General features: G+C 41.7%; 1 protein-coding gene across 5 annotated transcripts; it reads left to right on the forward strand.

The window, feature by feature from the left end:
- The first annotated feature begins 798 nt into the window (after positions 1 to 798).
- LOC146668770 (high affinity choline transporter 1-like) lies at positions 799 to 20,801 on the forward strand. Of its 5 annotated transcripts, none has more exons than XM_085410756.1 (10): positions 799 to 1,069; positions 3,047 to 6,618; positions 7,108 to 7,310; positions 7,444 to 7,557; positions 8,676 to 8,831; positions 12,323 to 12,471; positions 15,832 to 15,975; positions 16,158 to 16,311; positions 16,441 to 16,658; positions 17,832 to 20,801. In XM_085410756.1, the coding sequence occupies exons 3-10, from the start codon at positions 7,127 to 7,129 to the stop codon at positions 18,372 to 18,374; spliced, it is 1,662 nt and encodes a 553-aa protein (XP_085266882.1). In that variant the 5' UTR covers positions 799 to 1,069; positions 3,047 to 6,618; positions 7,108 to 7,126; the 3' UTR covers positions 18,375 to 20,801. The 5 variants fall into 5 exon arrangements, with proteins under 5 accessions (XP_085266882.1, XP_085266880.1, XP_085266881.1 ...); XM_085410755.1 differs by lacking the exon at positions 799 to 1,069 and adding an exon at positions 1,117 to 2,142; XM_085410754.1 differs by lacking the exon at positions 3,047 to 6,618.
- The last annotated feature ends 1,722 nt before the right edge of the window (positions 20,802 to 22,523 follow it).

The following is a 22,523-nucleotide window of genomic DNA, read 5'->3' on the forward strand; positions in this document are numbered from 1 at the left end:
GGACGTAATTTAGCCATTTGAGTCAGCTGTGTTGGATCGAGGACACATCTAAAACCTGCAGGACACCGGCCCTTGAGGCCTGGAGTTCCACCACCCCTGCTGTAAAACATGACAAGAATCCAGACATATATCAGGTTTATTGAATGTGAAATCGTTTCTGCTTCCACCACTGATGTGAGAATATGTGAAAGCAGTCTGAAAACACACCAGCATTTTTTTTTACTAATTACTTGATAAACTAAAACATATGGGACAGAACAAGCACTACTTTATAAAAGTACTGGGCACACATTAGCACACCAATGAAACCAAAGAGAGAGGGAAAAACAGCACACAGACAGAGGTTATATTTGTCTTCATGTTGAAGGACAGAGAGGATCCTGGTACTGCATCCATCAGGCTGGGTGCACAGCTGCCTTGGCTGCAGGTAGGTGGCAGACAGATACAGTTAGAGACAGAAAAGGAGAAGTGGATGGGAGATGATAAAGTTTTTGAGAAGGGTTGGGGGGGGTAGTCAGTGAGGGGTAAAGGGGTGTGTGTGTGGGGGGGGGGGGGGGTTAATAAGCCATAATGAGCATCTGGATGTGGCAGTGCCAACCCACACCCAAAACCATCCTCATGTGGGCCAAAGCTAAGGAGGGGTCTGCTCTGCCCCTAGATTCTGAGCACTACTAATTGGCTGCAGACAGAACCAGGGGGCCAAGTCGCCAATCAGGTAGCACTAGCGGCAGCTTCCCTCTCCTGTGTGTTGTGCCTAACCCCTCCCACCCCGTGAGCTTTAAAATCAGGGGAAGTCTGGCTGCTGATTCTAGACTTCCATCCTTCTGCGGTGGCCCTAGCCTCTCTTTGAACATCATCTCTGACTCACCTCTTTCTTCTCAGCTTCTTTTTTTCAGATAGATTTTTGTTTACTTTCATTTAAAAGAACTTTCGTTACATTTTCTGGTAGTCTCTCATTCCCTCAGCACTGTGGACTAGTGTCATCCTGGACTGAGTTTAACACCTGGTCTGTGAGAAACGCCTCTGTTCCCTCTTCATCACTATAACTGAGTCGTACTGTGCACTTCAGGTATGTATTCAGTCACTGAATATGCTCGCATGTGTATTTTGTTTTTCTTTGTTGCCACCTTGTGTTACTTTCTGAAGACTTTTTGACATCACCTAAAATTCCACATGTTATTGTGTCCGTGTCCAGTCCACGTGCAGACTGTTTGTAAAGTTGTTCAAACTCAGTCAAGTTGGGGCACACTTAGTGGAGTGCATGCCGGTGCCTAGAAATAGCACCGAGGACCTCCGCTGCAGAGCCAAATTGGCTCTCTGGTTTGTCTTGTGTGACTGATGAAGCATATCTCAAAGCTGCAATTTTCTAGTGTGTTTGATCGCGAAATAGAGAAGTGGCAGAAACTGGAACGATGCCCGGTTCTAGTGTAGTGTCAGAGTGTGATGACTTTGAATTAATTTTTAATGCTGATGTGGTGTTTCATAGAAGAAAGTGTTATGGGGATTTATACTGTAATAACGATGTGTGTGGGCTGCTTTAATAGGCAGTCCGCATTACGTGCAATTTTACTTATTTGGTCTTCCCTGTCTTCTCTTCCTCTAAGCCTTTAATCATCCAAGTTGTTCCTAATTATCTCAGTGAAAGTTGTCCTCGCTGGATTGACTCTTGAGCCTCATGCCACGTCTGTGTTCTGATATTACTTTGCAGCTGCATTCTAAGCGCTGTATCCGCCTTTAAGATAAATAATTTTACGCCGGTAATATCCGTAAGCACGCTCTCGCTCAGCATCACAAAGTCACACGGGGGTGGGGAAGTAGGAGCGAAAGGCTGCAAACCCAGAGCGCGCTGGAGAGCCAGCGTGACGGAAAAGTACTGAGAGGCTGACAAATTAGATGCGTGTATTGGTGTCTGTCATGGGGACGGAAGGCGGAGACATGCGAAAAATGCCACTGTGACAGGCGTCTGCACATGAGAATGTAAAACAATGTTGGACCAAAAAAAAAAAAACCCAAACAAAACATAAAAACAGAAAGAAAAAAAAGGCAGCAACAGGTCTGCTCTCTGTCAGCTGAACCCGCTGCATTTAGCTCACGGCAAAGCGCTGATGTATCGTGAGATGCCCGACCTGCAGTAAATCTGCTGTGAGTGTTAAATGTTTGTTGTTGTTTTCTGCTGTGTGACAACTAAATTTAAAAAGTTGTGTCATTTTAATTTAGTTGAAATGAGACATAAAATAACGTTGAACGGAAATTTGTGTTTTTAAAACGCAACAGGTTTTTCAGGTTTGGTTGCTGTTTGCTTGGAAAAATGAGTGTTGACATATCAAACGGCTGTTCAGCAGCACAGAGGTTCATCTGTTTAACGCTTCTTTCTGTATTTCTGTAAGCTGACACTAATCAAATGGGAATTTTTGGTGACTTGTAAGTGGATTTCTTTTCTGCTTTTGGTTTGCACCATAAAGAAGAGAAAACACGACTACAAAGTACATCCAACTTTGAAGATGTGATTGTGTTGTATGTAAACTAATAACAGATTAATGTGTGTATAGATACACTGCACTGACAGCTACAGGCCCTAATAATAATAATAATAATAATAATAATAATAATAATAATAATAATAATAATAATACATTTTATTTATAGGCGCCTTTCAGACCCTCAAGGTCACCTTACAGTAACACTCATGTCTGCGCTGTATTCACACTTAGACCAGGTAGCAACAGTAATGGAAAATTACCAGTGATGAGTCGGCAGCCTGCTGACGTGACATTTATAGCAGAAGGGCTCGATGCCGATATAAAATGATGAATACCGTTCATTGTGTGAAAAGGGTCATTAGAGTGATTTCTCAATGAGGCATGAAAGTAATAGGCTTCTCTATAGACCTTGCCTTGAAAGTATTCAAGCCAATGATAAATGAATGTTTAGCCTATGTAATACGATAATAGTGACAGAGAGACCAGTTTGCAGTCTGAAGGATTTAATATTTAATTTTTATTTTTCTAAGTTCATCCATCCATTCTCTTCCGCTTATCCTTTTCAGGGTGGCAGGGAGTGAGAGGCAGGGTGCACCCTGGACAGATCACCAGTCTGCCACATTAAAAAAAACAACCATTCACACTCATGGGCAATTTAGTCCCCACTATGGGAGGAAGCAGTAGTACCCGGAGAGAACCCACACAAACACGAGGAGAACACAAAGTCCACACAGAAAGTCCCTGGCCTGATGGTGGAATTGAACTCAGGACCTTCTGGCTGTGGGGCAACAATGCTAATTTCCTGGTTCTAGTAATCGTTGGAGGTGGTACCGCTTTTTTTTTTTTCTTTATCTGCACCAGAGGATCTAAGGACCAATGTGGTTCCTAAAAGTTTTAGAGGTTTTTACTTTATCTTCTGCAGAGTAGGTACTCTAAAGTCCAGGCTTTCGTGAGCTTGGACTTCAGTGCAAGGAAATGCAACAATTCCCTACAGCTTGTTTGAAGGGAATTGCTGTGGTTGGAATAGTTTTGCATTTCCAACTATTAGACAGCTATTACTTCACTCCAGAGCTCCTGGAAGATGTACAAATAGGAATAAGTAGTCCCTCTTTGCACCAAAAGTGGCGCATTGCACTTAAACCATGCTCCAAGTCCACTGCTTAAGCAAAGCGGACTGGGAACACATGTCAAGTTAATGTGAAGTTAAATTAAGCCAGCAAATGAATTGCAGACCAACAGTATCTATTGGTCCATGTATGGATACAGACCCTAAACATGCAAGTAGCATCCGACATATGGGCAGTGGATGCTGCTCAGCAGCTATTATTAGAGCTTTAGTTACATATTATGACAGCAAAATGAAAGAAATGCATGTGACTGTGTGCTGCGTAAGCTGACCTGTCAGGAGTTATTAAAAGAAAGCCAGCTGGTTTTTTGTTGCCTCTTACTTAATAGAGTTTAGTTGCCTGGTTGGGAGTTGCCTACAGCACACATATCTTGGCATCCTTTCAGTTGGACATCATTTTAGTGTGATCCAGGATCAAATACGAGCTAAAGTCAGCTGGTGTTGTGTCCATGCTTTCAACAGTGAACAAAAAAAAGGAAACAGAGTGAATTATGTCAATGTGAAAAGTGTAAATATGTGAAATAATGAATTTTTGCTTTTGCATTTGGACCAGAGAGGTCTGTAACATGAGAGTGGCTGGTCTTGCTAAGAAAAGGCAGACGATCCACGTCACTGGCCAAGTCCGTAGGGGCACGATATTCAGAGGGCAACGAAAGTCTGTGTAGTAAGCAAGGCAGACATACTGGGATGCTTTTCAACTCTAAAGTAGGTCAGTAAACATATATTCGGAAAGAGGGACTCCAAACCTCTCACCGGTCTGTGAAATGTCTTGCATGCTCTGATTGAGAGGAAAAGAGCCGGTTGAGAAAATAGTCTGGTCAGTTAAAATTGGCTTTTTAAGGAAAAGGATTAACTAGTATAAATCTTCCCAAATTCCATTTCACCCAATATGAAAACAGTCATATAAAACCCCATACATGTCCAAGGACAGAATTCTAAGCAAATTGAGATGCTGCTCAGTACCTACAAACAAACTTCACTAGTTATGGTGCAGATGTTTTAGGTTTATTGCATGCTGAATGTTAGTCATACAATATGAGGGGCCGTACAAGCCAAACTTCATTCTTTCACTCTCACACACATACATTCTTCATTCACACACATATACTTTCACTCTCACATAGTTTTATTTTAATTTTTATATTTAGATATTTTTATTCTCATGTTTACACATATTTAACACACACATTGCAATATTGTGCTCTCTTATACATGTATTTTAATGTACATATTTACAAATTTGCACTCTAACATACATGCATTTTCATTTATGCATTCCTACATTTTGCTCTCATTTACATGCATTCAATATGCATTTTATCTCACAAATAATATATGTATGTAAGAAGAGAATGCATACATGTCTGAAGAAAATATATGTATGCAAGAGAATAATGTATGTGAATGAAAGAGTATAGTGGAAACAGAAGGAGTTTAATGGAAACGGAAGGCTGGGTGTCTGTACCGCTGTGATTGGCTGAGAAGCACGCGCGGGTCACTTTCAAGTGTCTGACAGCATGGAGGGGAGAGAAGAAACTCGAGTTCTTCAGCAAGCTATCAGGGTGTTAAGAAATATTTTATCATCTCCTGAAACGGTCACATCGTTGTCCTCGTCACTTGATTGAAATGGGACGGGCTCAACTGCACCCAGTGTTACCCACAACACGGTGGAAAGTGAGATGAGGGAACTTTTTAGACCAGCTAACACCCGGGTAGCTTCAACGAGCCATGTAGCTACACGGAGTTCGACTGGCGTGGGGCAGTCTTTTATGGCGTTATTTTTGTGCCACTATTCTGAGCGCACATAAAAAAAATATTTGCAGGTGCAAGTGTTGCATTTTGAGCAGAAATTTATATTGAGCGAAGAAAAGCTGAATTTGAGTGAACAAAATTCATTGCTGCGTGCAAAAAATGTATTTCAGTTTTTGCTATTATCCACACAGACACACACACACAATAGCAGCCCCTCTCGCTCAGTTTTTGTATTTGCGCTCTCAACATTCCTGCCCATGCGCGCTCAACTCTTTGTGTACACTTATCGAGAGTGAAAGTATATGTGTGTGAAAGAAGAATGTATGTGTGTGAGAGTGAAAGAATGAATTTTGGCTTGTACGGCCCCTCATAAGAACTCATAAGACATTTGTTTTGCCAGAAAGAGTTGTATTTCTAGCCTGGTGTTCCTCACACAGTACAGAGGCACCGACTCAGATTATTCAGGGTTGTGTTTGCAGCCCTCTGTTCTCTTTAAACCTTTACAGCTTTGCATAGAAAATATGAGCACTTTAATGTAGCAATGATGCAGTTTGAACCCAGCTATGTTTGCTATATATAGGCAATAACAGTGTGTACAAACGCGCACACTCGAACAACAGGAGGAATAAAACACATGGGCTGTGTCAGTGTGCTTTTGAGGCTTTAGTGGACTCTGGCAGCGAGCCAGTAGCCCGCACAGCCCGTCTCCACCTCGCTCATTCCTTCCATGCTTCCATGTAAACACATTTTCCTAAAAGAAATTATTTTTTCAGCTTTAACTCGCACCAAAATTCTTTTTTTTTCCTCTTACATATTCTCTCATGTGTGTATGTAGGCTTCTTTTTTTTTTTAAACCAATTATTTATGAATGAAAAACTTTTAACCAATGAACTGGCTGTGTTTAAAATAAAGGAGTTGGTTTATAATAAGAAACATTACTGCTTTACTGTGATGTGTTCAATAATAAAACTTTAGCGCGTCTATGAGTGAGAGTCCGTTTTTAATTTTTTTCAAAGAAGGCTTCGGTGCAATGCCCTCTCACAGTAACTGCACACACACACACACACACACACACACACACACACACACACACACACACACACACACACACACACACACACACACACACACACACGTATTAATGTGGCTCTCAGATGTGTTCACTTCCCAATGTTTGGGGCTGAAATTCAGGCTACTCAACCACTGAAGACGGGGGACAACATCTGTCCACCATCTTCATCAGTGCTGCCGAGTGTTATGGTGAGACCCCTTTCACCTCTTTGACTCTTCATCCTTCATGCCCCTTGCCTCTTATTACCCCCCCTTTTGCACCAAGACCCAGGCCCTCAGATGCTACTGCTCCTTTCTTATGTTTTTGGGGGTTTTTTAAACTCTAACCTTTTTTTGCTTTTTTAAAGAGGCATATAGTTTCTTTGCACTTTGCTCAGGTTTCATTAATACAAACATATCCTTCTGTTTTCTTTTCATTGTGCTTAATTTCTTCCTGCACATTATGAATGCACGTTTTTATCAGATTCTTCTCAGGTGACTTTTAAATGTATGCAAACGTGGCTCCTCCCCCATCTTCCTTGCGCTACAGTCCTGCAAATATTTATTTATACAAAAAAGAGAATTAGATGTGATTTATTTGTATTTTACAATTAAAAGACCTGCAAGCAGCATCTGCATGTTTCCTTTTGAAGCAGTTGGCGACTCAGTTTTTAACCAGCCTCTGATGTCTCTCTACAGGACACAAAAGTAGTTCAAGATGGCTCTCAATATACCAGGCCTGGTGGTGATGGCGCTGTTTTACCTGCTCATCTTGGGCACGGGCATCTGGGCATCCTTGCGTTCCAAAAAGGAGGAGAAAAAATGCACAGGAGACGGCATGGAGATAACTCTACTGGCTGGACGCAATATCAACTTACTAGTTGGTATCTTCACACTTACTGGTAAGGCAGTCAGATGGTGTGAATATATATACACTAATATATATACACTGAGTCTTTTGTATAGTGCACTAAATTTTGATCTTTGAAAGTGGTACATGAATAAGACAAGTGAGTTGTTTTTCTTCGTCCGCAGCTACATGGGTTGGTGGAGGCTTCATCCTGGGTATAGCTGAAGCAACATACAACCCAACACTAGGCGCAGTTTGGGCACTCATGCCTGTGCCCTATGTCCTGACCTTCTTCTTAGGTGAGTGGAACCCACTTATGAAACAAGAACAAAGAGAGCCACAGCAGGACGTGTGCAATGCAAGTACAAAGCACTCAAAGCACGCTCTGGGTCGATTAGAATAGAAGCGTGTCCGTTTGGTCATGCAGGTATTTTTTACATGATTTTAGTTCAGGCTTCATTTGATTGGATGCAACTGTGCAGGTCGGATTGGTGCTTGTTATCCTCACATTCCAGGGGTGGACTTTTAAATAGAAACAAAAAGTTGATGTCAGCTTTAATGAGCCTAACAACACAGCTTAGCCCCCTCCAGTGTTTGGAAGAAGAAAGTTCAACATTTGTATGCTTCATTTTACACCCAGGAGGAGCTAATGAAGGTCCTGTGGTACAATGACCTTTGGGTACGAGAGGTGCTATTGTTAGAGGAAGTCAGTCTAAACTGAAATCTATGAGAGAACTATGGAAATATGATAGAGATGTGAGCAGCTATAGGTTTAGTATTTTAACCATAATCACCTTAAGTTATCCACAGTGTGTAAAATGCATTAATAAAATGAGTCTCTGTCTGCAGCAGAAGTGTTACTGACCGCCGTCCGTGCAACTCCCTTTCCCGCAGACCCCGTTTGACTGCACCAATAAAAGTGTTGCTCGTGTTAAAAATAGTACTGTAGTAAATCAGTTTAGGATTTTAACTGGAGGCAACAGGTGCAAACAGATGAGTTTACCCCTAAGCTTGGGTTGCCTTCTTGTGAATTCACCAAATTGACAAACTCAGCAGGGCATCCGGCATCCATAAACATTTGTGACATGTTCAGTCATCGGCACTCGGGCACCTCTTTCACAATAGCCCACAGATCGTGAGAGTAATGTGAACTGGAGCCTCTTATCAGGAAATACAACATGCCTCATTGTTGGCCTTATGGCCCCATGGGTTTGTCTGAAGGTGTTTATTATGCTATCTGGAGGGAGAACTTGTTTTTTTCTATTGTTCAAAAGCGTTCATTCTTTCACTCGGCCACTAAATCGCTTCCTTTCTCTCTCGTTAATGAAAGATATATGTAAACGATGTATCCTAAACTTGACAACATTTTCAAGGAGGTAATCAGATGTGTTGCTAAATCCCTTTCCTCCTCCTGCAGGTGGCTTTTTCTTTGCCAAGCCAATGAGAGAGAACAAGTATGTGACAATGATGGATCCTTTCCAAAAGAAGTATGGGAATGTCCTTGCAAGTGCACTGATCTTTCCTGCACTGGTTGCAGACGTGCTGTGGGTGGCACGCACACTTGTCAGCCTGGGTAAGTTACTTCACACTTTATAAAAGGTCTGGCAACATAATGTGTACGCACATAATTGTGCAACCAATAGAGTATATGGTAAAAAAAGAAAAAACAGCAGGATACTGATAGTGGATGGTTTTTTGGCAAACAGCTTGAATGCTGTAAATAATTCAGAGGAAGGAAGCAGGTGAAGAAAACAATGCTATAAGAAAACTGCAAACAAAAGTTGTCAGTGAACAGCCAACTTTGTAAACAGTCGCTGGCTTGTAACTTCTTCACCAGCTGTTAACGTAGCTTAAAGAAGTTTAAAGAATGGGTGAAAAACACAAAAAACACACAAACAATAGAATTATAAGGTACACTACTTTGGGTAGAGTAATCTTATCACTTTGTCCTGCTCTTGGTTCGATTTTGAGGTTCGCAATTGTTTTAAAGTTAACAGAAGACGATACGTTAGCATCTCAAAAAAACAAGTTGATAAGCTTTGCATTTTTAAAACAACTATTCCTTTTTTAGAAGGACCAGCTATTTATACCCTGCAAGATCTGAACAGAGCATTTCTCAGTTTATTTATGCTACTTTAGCACCAGCATGCATGCTAGTTATAATCTAGTTAGCTATACAACTCAGTTTAAAGTCAGACTAACTCGTTTAGCTTGAATAATTAGCTACAACAGGTATCTGCTAGCAACATTTGTAAACATCCTGATTGCTGGCTGTAAATAAAGCCTTGTCTAAAATGAAGGATTAATAGCCTAAAAAATGTAAACACCAGTGTTGCTAATAGTCCGTGTCAAAAAGACAAAAAAAACGAAACGATGTAGAGCGAACCAAGTACGCTGCTCTCGTGCACGGCTGTGAGGTCATCCTATCGGCTCTGCAAAGACAAATGTTGTCCCTTATTATAGGCACAATGAGGATGAGTGACTAAAAATAATTGCAGCTCTGGGTTATTGTTGTTACATAGTGTTCACCTGACTTATTTGAAGATTAATGTGGATCTTTGTATTATCACTCATGTTTAGGTAACAATTCTATTTCTATCAGTCATATGATCTAAAATCTCACCACTCCTGCTGGTAGGGTCTCTTTGTTTGTTTGTTTGTTTTTAAAGAGTAAAAGTTCACATACAAGGTTTGATGATGGATTGAATTTACTTTGAAATGTTCGTAAAGTAATGGGAATGGTGTGACTTATTTAACCTGCTTGTTTGGTAACATTGTTAACACTGTTTTGATGGTGTCGTGTGTATGTGTGTGTGGTACGTGCTGAGATGGTGAACGCAAGTGTGTATGTGCATGGGTGTTTGCGAAGAGGCAAAAGTGTGTGCGTGTTTGCGTGCCTTTGTGTGTGTATAATGTTTTCCTTTGTGTTTTTTAATGTTGTTTTCTTTTCCAGTGTTATTTGAAAAGGGGGTTAGACATCGAGCAGCCTTTTGATTGTGAAAGGTGATCAATTATTCCAATCAGATTGCTGTTTCATTAGAGACATTTTCCAAAGTTTGTGCCAGTTGTTACTAACGGGTAAATGTTACATGCTGAATTAAAGTTTAATGCCTGTGTGTAGTTTAAAGATTTAAAGAGAAGCAGTGAAATCTAATGAGATTTGTTTGAGTCACTTTAAGCTGTGCCAGTGCTCCATAAAAGGACTGGTGGGGAGGCGGGAATGCTCCTGGGACTCTTTTTTTTTTTTCAAACCTACAAACTGATATAGAATCAGGGGACACCCCTCCTTAACATGTCAGTGTAACAACGTCCACCAGTGTTTTTTTGGAAATGTTATGCAAACCTCCCTGATGTGCACGCATCACATGCGCACACACAAACACCTGATATTGCTGAGGGCGATGTTGCTGAGTGACTGTATGTGTGTATGTATAGCATAAACCGAGCTGCTTTATGCTTGAGCGTGTGCCTCTTTGTGTGTGTGTGTGTGTGTGTGTGTGTGTGTGTGTGTGTGTGTGTGTGTGTGTGTGTGTGTGTGTGTGTGTGTGTGTGTGTGGGTGGGTGGGTACTTAACTAAAAAAAAATGCTTTCGATGTGCTGTCACTTAGCAGTGGAGTATCAACGGCACTGTCACGGTCCAATTTCTGCCAAGAAGAAATGTGGAACAGGACAGTTTGGAAGGGGGGGGTGCCTGTGTGTGTGTGTGCGTGTGTGCGTGTGTGCATGCACACATGTTTGAGGTTTGTAAGTGGGACAAGGATCTAATAACAACCTGGGGGGTGTTTGGGATGCTCTTTGCCCCTGTCCATCCCTGGTGCTGTTCATTAAGCCCCAGAGGCCCCTGGTTCTCATTCCACCTTTCCTATTCCTAAATTTAGCATTGAGGGGAAAGGCACAGTTCAGCACAGAACGCATAAGAGCTCTGATACTATATCTGGAAAACAGGCCATCCAGGAATTATTTACGATGCAGTGACTGTGCTGCATCATGTCCCACCCATCACAGAAGTGTCAGACAGTTTCAGAGTTAATGCTAAAACGTTAAATGAAGCCTAAGTGCAAAATAAAATGAACACCTGTATAACAAACCTTCCTTTGCAGGGCCACAAGATCTTAGATAGTTGACACCTAGTCCAGTCGTTTACATTTTCCAATAAGAACCTGATAAAGTCAGAGAAATGGATCATATTACAATAAAATACACAAACAGGGTTAAAGGTCAATCTAAAGCGTTCATGTCTCAGTTCATAATAATGCAAAGCTAGTGGGGAAGTTGAGACGGGGTGGTCAGGTAGCTGTAATGTGGGTGGGGTGAAAGGTCAGCGGGGTGGATGGTGCCGATCTGACACTTCTCTGTTTAAGGGCATTGTTGTGGTGTGGCTGCAGGCTGCGGCTGGGGGGACCCTGGCAATGTGGCAGAGGAGACGGTGAAGGTAGTGATGTTTTTGCTTGTCTTGTTTGAGTAACAAGATCTCTCTCTTTTTTTTTTTACTCACCTATTTAAATGTACTTGTTTCATTCCTTTTTTTTACACTTGTTTCACACTAGAACACACTTCTCCACACCTCTGTCTTTAATGTTTTTCTTTTAAATGAAACATCAATATTACAAAGGGTGCTAACTCGCCCAAACAAGAGGGTGAACCTGAACATAGTGGAGTCACAATCAATAGGCTGCTTTCTTTTGTGTTCCTCTATGGTTTTTGTTAGTTTTGTCATCATCACTTTTATGTTGTAGCGTTGCTTAACATAAGGTTTAAACCAAAGTCACCCATGCTTAAGCGTAACTGAGTTAAACGGCTACACATGTAATGTTGCTCTTATGAGTAATGTGTTAATACTGCATCTCTATATGTGAACAGTATAACCAGACAATGTTTCTCATTAGAACTTAAAATAAGAGTGGATGTGGTGTGTGAGAGAGCGTATTTAAAGAGAGACTGAGAACCTAAAACCATCTAATTAAACAACGAAAGTGAGAAGCTGCATGTAAACATAGATACACTCATCTGCACCCGAGTGTCCGTCAGTCCTCCGATGCTCATCGCTCTGCTCTGTTGTTCCAGGTGGAACCATGAGCGTGATCCTGGACCTGCCCTATGTCTACTCCATCATCATCTCCTCAGTGGTGGCCATAATCTACACACTGCTGGGGGGGCTCTACTCTGTGGCTTACACAGACGTCATCCAGCTGATCCTCATCTTCATCAGCTTGGTGCGTAACCGTCTACTGATATGGCAACGCAGGGGCTCCCGCTGAGAGACAAATATTATTTAAGCATGTATCCTATCAGGTTACTCGCTCTGCTGCATGAAAGAATATAGAAGGATAAGATTTCAATATAGAGTCAACAGGTAGCTTATTAACAATGCAAACTGGTGCTATTAAACCAGGCTCTGGTTTCAGTAGCTTATTTGAAATTTCCATCACTCAGTTTTCAAAATGGCTGCCATCCACATAAGCAAATAAGATTGTTGATGTTACAGCTGTCAACTGCTAAAAGGCTGCTATGTAGGCGCGTTCATGTACCACCGTTGGGAAGCCCCATGTTTGTCAAGGCTCTGTCTGCACGCTAAGACTCCACGTCACACCCCCAAAAGTTGTTATTCTCTACCTTTGCAATGGTAGATCTCCACATTTGTTCAACGGCAACTTAAGGACAACTGGCAGCCCTCGTGGCACCAGCATGCTAGTTGTTAGTCGAGCAATTCTACAGCTGGAAATGAGCAAAAAATGGACCTGAAACCTTTTCCCTAAATGCTGATTAAGCTTAAAAGTTTAGAAACTGATGAGTAGGCTTCCGTCACGAGTCATTTAATATCTGTTCTTTGATCTTAATATCACATAATCTTCTGCTGCCGGTGGTGTTTTCAGAGGTTACAGAATTTTCCATTCTACAAAGAACTTCGGGTCTTTCAATTCAATTCAATTCAATTTTATTTATATAGCGCCAAATCACAACAAAAGTCGCCTCAAGGCACTTCATAGATACAGAGAAAAACCCAACAATCATATGACCCCCTATGAGCAAGCACTTTGGCGACAGTGGGAAGGAAAAACTCCCTTTTAACAGGAAGAAACCTCCGGCAGAACCAGGCTCAGGGAGGGGCGGCCATCTGCTGCGACCGGTTGGGGTGAGAGAAGGAAGACAGGATAAAAGACATGCTGTGGAAGAGAGACAGAGGTTAATAACAGATATGATTCAATGCAGAGAGGTCTATTAATACATAGTGAGTGAGAAAGGTGACTGGAAAGGAAAAACTCAATGCATCATGGGAATCCCCCGGCAGCCTACGTCTATTGCAGCATAACTAAGGGAGGATTCAGGATCACCTGGTCCAGCCCTAACTATATGCTTTAGCAAAAAGGAAAGTTTTAAGCCTAATCTTGAAAGTAGAGATAGTGTCTGTCTCCCGAATCCAAACTGGAAGCTGGTTCCACAGAAGAGGGGCCTGAAAACTGAAGGCTCTGCCTCCCATTCTACTTTTAAATACTCTAGGAACAACAAGTAGGCCTGCAGAGCGAGAGCGAAGTGCTCTAATAGGGTGATATGGTACTACAAGGTCATTAAGATAAGATGGGGCCTGATTATTTAAGACCTTGTATGTGAGGAGCAGGATTTTGAATTCAATTCTGGATTTAACAGGAAGCCAATGAAGGGAAGCCAAAACAGGAGAAATCTGCTCTCTCTTTCTAGTCCCTGTCAGTACTCTTGCTGCAGCATTTTGGATTAGCTGAAGGCTTTTCAGTGAGTTTTTTGGACATCCTGATAATAATGAATTACAGTAGTCCAGCCTGGAAGTAATAAATGCATGAACTAGTTTTTCAGCGTCACTCTGAGACAGGATATTTCTAATTTTAGAGATGTTGCGCAAATGAAAGAAAGCAGTCTTACATATTTGTTTAATATGTGCGTTGAAGGACATGTCCTGGTCAAAAATGACTCCAAGGTTCCTCACAGTGTTACTGGAGGCCAAGGTAATGCCATCCAGAGTAAGAATCTGGTTAGATACCATATTTCTAAGATTTTCAGGGCCGAGTACAATAACCTCAGTTTTATCTGAATTAAGAAGCAGAAAGTTAGCGGCCATCCAGGTCTTTATGTCTTTAAGACATTCCTGCAGTTTAACTAATTGGTGTGTGTTATCTGGCTTCATCGACAGATAGAGCTGGGTGTCATCGGCATAGCAGTGAAAATGTATGCTATGTCTTCTAATGATACTGCCTAAGGGAAGCATGTATAATGTAAACAGAATTGGTCCTAGCACTGAACCCTGTGGAACTCCATAATTAACCTCAGTGTGTGAAGAGGACTCTCCATTTACATGCACAAATTGGAGTCTATTAGATAGATATGATACAAACCACTGCAGTGCAGTACCTGTAATACCTACAGCATGTTCTAATCCCTCTAATAGGATATTATGGTCGACAGTATCGAATGCTGCACTAAGGTCTAGCAGGACAAGCACAGAGATGAGTCCACTGTCAGAGGCCATAAGAAGATCATTTGTAACCTTCACTAAAGCTGTTTCTGTGCTGTGATGAGCTCTGAAACCTGACTGAAACTCTTCAAATAAACCATTCCTCTGCAGATGATCTGTTAGCTGTTTGACAACTACTCTTTCAAGGATTTTTGATATGAAAGGAAGGTTGGAGATTGGCCTATAATTAGCTAAGACTGCTGGGTCTAGAGATGGCTTTTTGAGTAAAGGTTTAACTACAGCCAGCTTGAAGGCCTGTGGTACATAGCCGATTATTAGAGATAGGTTGATCATATTTAAGATCGAAGAATTAATTAATGGCAGGACTTCTTTGAGCAGTTTTGTAGGAATGGGGTCTAAAAGACACGTTGAAGGTTTGGAGGAAGTAATTATTGAAGTTAACTCAGAAAGATCAATTGGAGAAAAAGAGTCTAACTTAACATCAATGGTACTAACAGTAGCTGTAGATGATATTACATCTGTGGGATGGTTACTGGTAATTTTTTCTCTAATGATAAAAATTTTATTTGTGAAGAAGTTCATGAAGTCATTACTAGTTAACGTTAAAGGGATGGTTGGCTCAAAAGAGCTTTGACTTTTTGTCAGCCTGGCTACAGTGCTGAAGAGAAACCTGGGGTTGTTCTTATTTTCTTCAATCAGTGATGAATAATAAGATGTTCTGGCTTTCTTATAAAGCAGCAAACTTTTTCTCCAGGCTAAATGATGATCCTCTAAATTTGTGACACGCCATTTCCTCTCCAGATTACGAGTCATCTGCTTTAGGGTACGTGTTTGAGAATTATACCACGGAGTCAAATACTTCTGATTAGAGACCTTAGTTTTCACAGGAGCTACAGTATCCAGGGTCTGTGTTGACTTAGACGTTAAACCATTTAAGTCTGCAGACAGAGAAGATTTTATGTGATTAAGAATGTCCAGAACAGCAAATGAATTGACTGTTTTTAGTTGACTGTATTTCACTCAGAATAAAAACAGTCAATAAAAAGTGTTGACGTCCTCAGTGTCTGATGAAAAATATCCCCTGCTGAGCTAATAATCAGATCATCTGTGTTCTTGCTTGTGTAAACAGTGGGTGTGCGTCCCTTTCATGATGACCAACCCTCACTCTGTGGACATCTCGCTGACTGCATACAACGCAACTTTCCAGGCTCCTTGGGTCGGCACCGTGGAGCTCGATGAGGCTGGCAAGTGGTTCGATGACTTCATGCTGCTGGTGAGTGTGAATGCCACACGTGGAAATGGTACTCAACATTGTTTTTCAGCGAAGCAAACGAGTTAAGTTAAACTTGGCCAAGAATAACAGCAGTGGCTTCACTGCAGGATTGATCTTGTCCTGTTTCACACTCCAAGCCGATTCCTGTCATCGTGTCTGAACTGTGTGTGTGTTTGTGCCAGGCTCTGGGCGGTTTGGCCTACCAGGCGTTCTACCAAAGGATCCTGTCCTCCTCATCTTACACCCAGGCTCAAGTGACCTGCTTCGCCTCTTCGGCCTGCTGCCTGGTGCTCGGTATCCCCTCAGTCCTGATCGGGGCCGTGGCTGCATCTACAGGTAAAGCCTCTAAACTTGCACCTGTGGAAAATTCCTTCATCAGCTTTTCGCCTTAGCACATATTTCTTACTGATATGATTGTGTCCATCCCCTTAATGTGGAAATTTGATCTCGCCTGCTTCCTGCTAGATTGGAACTCAACCTCTTATGGATTGCCCACCCCGTACGAGCGCGACCAGGCAGGATCCATCCTCCCCATCGCTCTGCAGTACCTCACACCCCCCTACGTCTCTGTCATTGGCATTGGGGCTGTAGCTGCCGCTGTCATGTCCTCCATGGACTCGGCCCTGCTATCCTCTGCCTCGTTGTTCTCCTCAAATATCTACAAGAACATCATCAGGAAGCAGGTGAGTGTTTTTAGCAGCACTAATCGGATTGTAAAAGCAGCAGTGTGTTCTGCTCTGTTGCATTGAGGCAGCATTATAATGTCTGTGCATCCTTTTCTTTTAACTACCTATCTTAACTCCAGGTCATTGCAAATGGAGCCATCGTAGCATCATATCAACCGTGGACGGTTTACCAAACAAGCATGTGGTTTTGTACTATGCAGGAAACCTCACCCTTGCACAGAGGTGGTGGGGATATTTAAACTTAGAACCTTCTTACTGTGAGACGACACCACAGCACCAGTTTGCAGTGTCCTATTACTACTTGATCCTGGTCTGAAGGTCCATTGTGCTGCCACCTTCAGGTGTAATGCAATGCCATTTTTGTTTATGTGAAGGAAAAGTTCCATTAGGGATCAAATATGATCTTCCAGAAAAGGCGTGTCAGCGTCTGCTGCTCAAGAACACTTTGTTCCTAAATGAATCATCCCAGTGGTATGGACAACTGCGGTAATGCTGATGAATCATCCAATAAGGAGGCTTCGTTAATTCAACTGACAATGCCATCTTGTTAGTCATAGATCAGCAGCTGTAGTGCTCACCATCTTTTGGTTTTGCTGAATTTGCCGACTTTAATTCAGCAAACTGTCGTCATTTATGCTTCTCAGATGTTAAAAACATCCCCCCATTTTGAACTGTCATCACCATAACGGTCAGCGTAGATAAAACACTGTTACTGGTTGACGTAAAACATTGTTTTTCATGTGCCGGTGGCAATTTCACTTCATAAGAGATTTAATTTTCTGGCATACTGTGGAGATACAAATGATGATTCACCAGGATTAATCATCAATTTCCTTTTAAAAGACATGAAACACAATGTGCAGCCATTTATGCAGGATATCTGTGCTTAAGCTGTAATAATCATTTCATTTACATTAACATTTAAAGAAACAGACAGCATGAAAAAAAGTTCTTAACTGTGCAGAAAGAATTATTTGAAAGCAACGACCTGTTTCATTATTTCAACTACACCCAGTGTTTCCTACAGTGAGACTGTTCACTGCTGGCGTCTCGCACAGTGGCTTAGATATACAGCATCTCTTCACCTTGGAGGGCTCAACAAGCTGCATGTTTATGTAATGTATTATTTAACTCTGTTTGTCTGTCTTGTCATTTCCTCTGCTCCTTCAGGCTTCAGACTGTGAGATGCAGTGGGTCATCCGTATCTCCGTGGTGGTCGTGGGTCTGGCTGGCACCGGCCTCACCTTCCTGGACAGTAGCGTCCTGGTGTTCTGGCTTGTCGGCGTGGACATGTCCTACACCATAATGTTCCCTCAGCTGGTCTGCATCCTCTTCTTCAAGGTCTCCAACGGTTACGGCGCCATCGTGGGCTACATAATGGGGCTCGTCATGAGGATCCTGAGCGGCGAGCCCCTCATTGGCCTCCCACCAGCCATCCAGTTCCCCGGCTGCCGGCTGGACAAGGAGGGAAAGCTAACCCAGTACTTTCCCTTCCGTACCGCCATCATGCTCATCTCTCTAATGTCTATTCTCCTTGTTTCATTGTTGGCGTCCATCATTTTCAACAAGGGCCTGCTGCCGGAGAAGTGGGATGTGTTTAATGTCAAACGCAGGCAGAGAGCAACATCCAAGGTCGCACACGTTAAGAGGACCAACTCAGAAAAGGAAGAGGCTGCCGTGGCCAAGCAGCTGCTGGACACCACCAGCTGCTGAGAAGTCTCACAACAAGGGGGAGAAAGGGTGGGCGCCGGCTGGAGGCATGTTTGTCTGCCGGCTGGGCACGATTTCACAGAGGGGGAACAGCAGCAAAGGCTGGATGCTTTTTACAGTTTGTACAGCACTGCTGACACAACAGCAGCAGATATGAGCTGAGCTCTCTGGTACCCGACCTATGAGCTGTTGTCTTCTAAAGAAAATACAGTAAAAAAAAAATAGGCTCCCTGGCTAAAAGCCATAAGCCTGTGTCGTATAAATAGCCACAATAATAACATTCACACAGACCCAGAATAAAATGTTGCAGTTTGTGCTGCATTCTATTTAAATCATTAGTCATTACTTAAAATGGAAACAAATTACATACAGTTCATTAAAACCATTTCATTTTTTCTTTTTTGCTACAAGCTTACAGTAGTTCACTTTCACAAGCACACTTTGACAGGTTGAGCTGCTGCCCAGACCTGAATTTTCCTTTCCTAATGACCACCAGCACTGTGGTAAAAAGACACTTGCACAAAAAAGAGACTTTGCACAAAAGGAATAATCAGTCCTCCAGGACGTTGACGATTATAACAACACACAAATAGTATGTTGTTATTTATTAACATTTCACATAGTCATATGATCTGCATCGCAGCGCTGTGCAGCGGGTGCCGCTACCTTTCCTCTGATTGTCAGCAGGACGCGGCTCTTTCACATAGAACAAAGAAGTGTCACCCTGAGAACAAAGAACGAGTGAACGTTTTGCACGGCTTCATATGAGAAAGATGTTTAGACAGTTCATTTCATCATCATCTCCTTCCTTTATTCACTAAGGCTGCCTCAAGTCCAATAATGCAGCAACAGCAACTCTCCTCATCTTGCTAGTTAGGTTAATTTTAAGTCAGCTGATAAGCTCGGCTGCAGTGCAATGCTGGAGGTGCTGAGAAATAATAAAACTCATGAAATGGCAACAGAAACACTGATGGAAGTGACACCAGCACTATCTCGTGCTTTTTAAACGTCCCATTTTTTCCTCCCCCCTCCTTGTCTGCTGAATGATGAGTTTTGCTGTAAAGAAAATCAGGGGGAGATGAAACTGTACACCCGCTTCGCTCAAATGCATTTCACAAAATAACTGAGTGTAGCAGTTTATTCCACGACTGCGCAGAGAAGTCGCCAAACATCTCCCTCGTTTTCCTCCTCGCTCATTCCTCTTTCTCACGTTTTTATTTTTTCTCCAAGAGTACGGGAGAAGTGCCTTTCTCTTTTTTTGTTTTTAACGTACTGTCGTTTTTTTGTAACTGTATGCAAAGCTGTAGTTTAGCGTGGGATCATTTTTTCTCTGAGGCAGTGCAAATGTTTGCAGCTAAGATTCAGAGAATTGAAAGTTTTACAGCAGTGCAAATTCTACTCCCTTTTATTGATGATTTGATTTTTAAGACTGTGTAATGTTTTTTGTTGTGTGTTTTATGTGCACTAGATGCCTGGTAGTAGCAGGAAGCCTTCCTCTGCCATGCTGTTGCCTTTAATGTCACTGGAAACCTGTTTTACTAAATTGTTGATTGTGTAATTCACAGACTAAAACTTTCATATACGCTAGTCACTGCTCTTATAGCTCATAGTGGTATTGTTGTTTTTCAAGTATACAAAACGTTACATTTTTTGGCTTCTATCCAACAGTGTGAATGTGAACGAGCCGTCAGAAAGAAGAAAAAAAGCAAAGACAGATAAGGACATGCAGGATATGATGCATGTGTCTTTTTATACGTGCGATTGTGATTCCTACTTGTATTATTACTCTTGTGCTGTAAATTCTGATCATAATTTGTATTTCTACACTTTCTATTTTTTATCAGTTGTTCGCTTAGGTGCAGAGTAGAAAACTTTATCTCAAGTTAGCAAAATAATATATAAATTCACCTTTGATTTTGCAGAACATGAATATAAATATAGAATTTCAACAGGTGTTGATGAACTTTCGAGAGCAGTGATTGTGAACACGTGTGGAGAAACTGTACGTGCCTACATGAGCACTCCTGTCCCGACAGCCTCAGATTACGTCCACATGACGTGATCTGAAAGGAAACTCAGCAGCCGTCCTCGGGAGGCTGTCTCCGGTCCAGTGAAGGGTGGCACAGTCTTACAAAAAGAACGTTTTAAAAATGCTGCGTACGTTTGTCGTGGCTTTCATTTCAGTTGCGTGTTGGTCAAACAGCTCTAAAAGTGCTGGACAGTGGTGTTTGTATTACAGTGTGAGTTCTATATTGTATTTTGTCCCCTAAACATGTATTTGGTTTTATACTATCATGCATGTCATTTACTGAGTTGTTTGTATACTGAACTTTTGTGAAGACTGTTCTCTTCTTGCCATTTGGCAAGGTCCTACTTTGTCATCAGTTAATGTAAATCCCCATGGGCTGATGTTCTGTCAGAATAAAGGATGAAACCAAATTACTGTCTGAATTGTCTTTGTGCCAGAAGCAACACACACACACACACATATGCCGCTCTCCAACACATGTCCTGAACGGTTAAGCCCTCCCAGCAAGTAAATATCACTTAGATTTTGCAAACATTTAGACAACTGCACTATTTAATGATGTGAAAGCACACAGGCGGTAAAATCAGAATACAACAGGTCCACAGTTAAAAAAAAACATGAGTGCATGTGTGTAGATGTTCACTGTGACTCTTAATAAGAGTTTGTATACCATGAATTCTGTCCAACCATTCAGAGCCATTACTCTGAATGTCTTCCCTGAACTGCTCGCACAGTTACAACCCAAACATGCTATGTTATCTCACAATTTCAGAAGTTGTGCCTCAATATTAGAAAATGAACAGCTCTTATATTTTTCAGTTGTTTTGTCAAAGAATTTCTGTCTCTGAGACTTAGATTGAATTTGACTCCAGTCCTCTTTTCATACTTGACAATATAATCTGGATTGTTTGGAATGGGGGACTCAGTTTTGTAGATTTCAGTTGCTTTTTAAAAAAAAAAAATTATAACGGATTTAAATTTCCCTGTTCTTATGCTTTATTTCATAATTGTTTTATGAACATAATAATATGGCTGAAACTGTGCCTTGTGGTGATCAAAGCAGCCTTGTTTCAGCAGCAGTGTCTAACATGCCATGTGTGATGCTATCGTGTAAATATGGACCAAAACCAGCAACTTGCTGAATCTCTGCCATGAAGATTTAAAGCAGTTCTGAAGGTGAAAAGGGATTCAACCCATTAGCAACGTGTACTTAATACAGTGGCTAGTGAGTGTATATTAAATGACATCTGTTCCATTTATGTTGCAGTTTAAGTCAATGGTGTCTTCTATCCTTTCTCTTATTTCCCAGACAGTTATTTATTTTCCTCATTCTTCATTCATGCACTCTTTTATCCACTCGTGCATTTTTACTGGATGCTGAACTTCCTGTCAGACAGACTGCAGTCAGCCAGAGTTAGAAACCAGACATCAAGAACCAGAACTGTCTGGCCTCTTCTGACTGTCTGACCTCCCAGACCAACACCAGCATTATAAAGTTTGCAGAGGATACTACAGAGATTGGGCTGATCACTGACAAACAGATGAAACACAGAAGAGAACTGGCAGGACTGTGGCCTGGTTTCATGAAAATAATCTTTTCATAAATGTAGATAAGACCAAGAGATGATTATAATCCAAGAAAGAATCAACACCCAGCAGCTTCTATATGCATCAGTGAAGAAGAAATCACAGCAAAGACTTTATTTTTCTTTGTATTATTGTAGGATCTTTACCTTACAACATAAAGCATCCCGAGGCAGCTGTTGTTGTGATTTCACGCTATACAGTGGTCCCTCGTTTATCGCGGGAGTTTTGCAGCAACAGTGACACTGACTGAAGAGAGGCCGAATGTTCTACAGCTGATATTTCCATTACTGGGCAACTTACAACAAATAATCTAGATGTATGAATAGCACCGCAGGCCAGAGGGGGAAAAAATTGCCGATAAGATTTTGAAGTAAATCATCTCTGTCGGTGGCAGGATTTGTCATCTTAAGGCTTTTGATACCTTTAGTTGTGCTCTGCTTCCTGGTAATAAAAGTCATTTTGTGGTGGAGTCCTGGACCACGATATCCAGCAACACCCTGGTGTATGTTTTGATAGAAGGAAAACGCAGGACTCTC

This window comes from Rhamphochromis longiceps, linkage group LG6 (genome assembly GCF_057381845.1).
Source record: "Rhamphochromis longiceps isolate RC_006_pf linkage group LG6, R_longiceps_female_GT1.1, whole genome shotgun sequence".
In the NCBI taxonomy this organism is placed as follows: domain Eukaryota; kingdom Metazoa; phylum Chordata; class Actinopteri; order Cichliformes; family Cichlidae; genus Rhamphochromis; species Rhamphochromis longiceps.

Coding starts and splice junctions, on each gene's coding strand:
- LOC146668770 (XM_085410756.1), top strand. CDS start 7,127: ATGGCTCTCAATATACCAGGCCTGGTGGTGATGGCGCTGTTTTACCTG. Junction 7,311..7,443: donor TGGTATCTTCACACTTACTG/GTAAGGCAGTCA, acceptor CTTCGTCCGCAG/CTACATGGGTTGGTGGAGGC. Junction 16,312..16,440: donor GGCCGTGGCTGCATCTACAG/GTAAAGCCTCTA, acceptor GCTTCCTGCTAG/ATTGGAACTCAACCTCTTAT.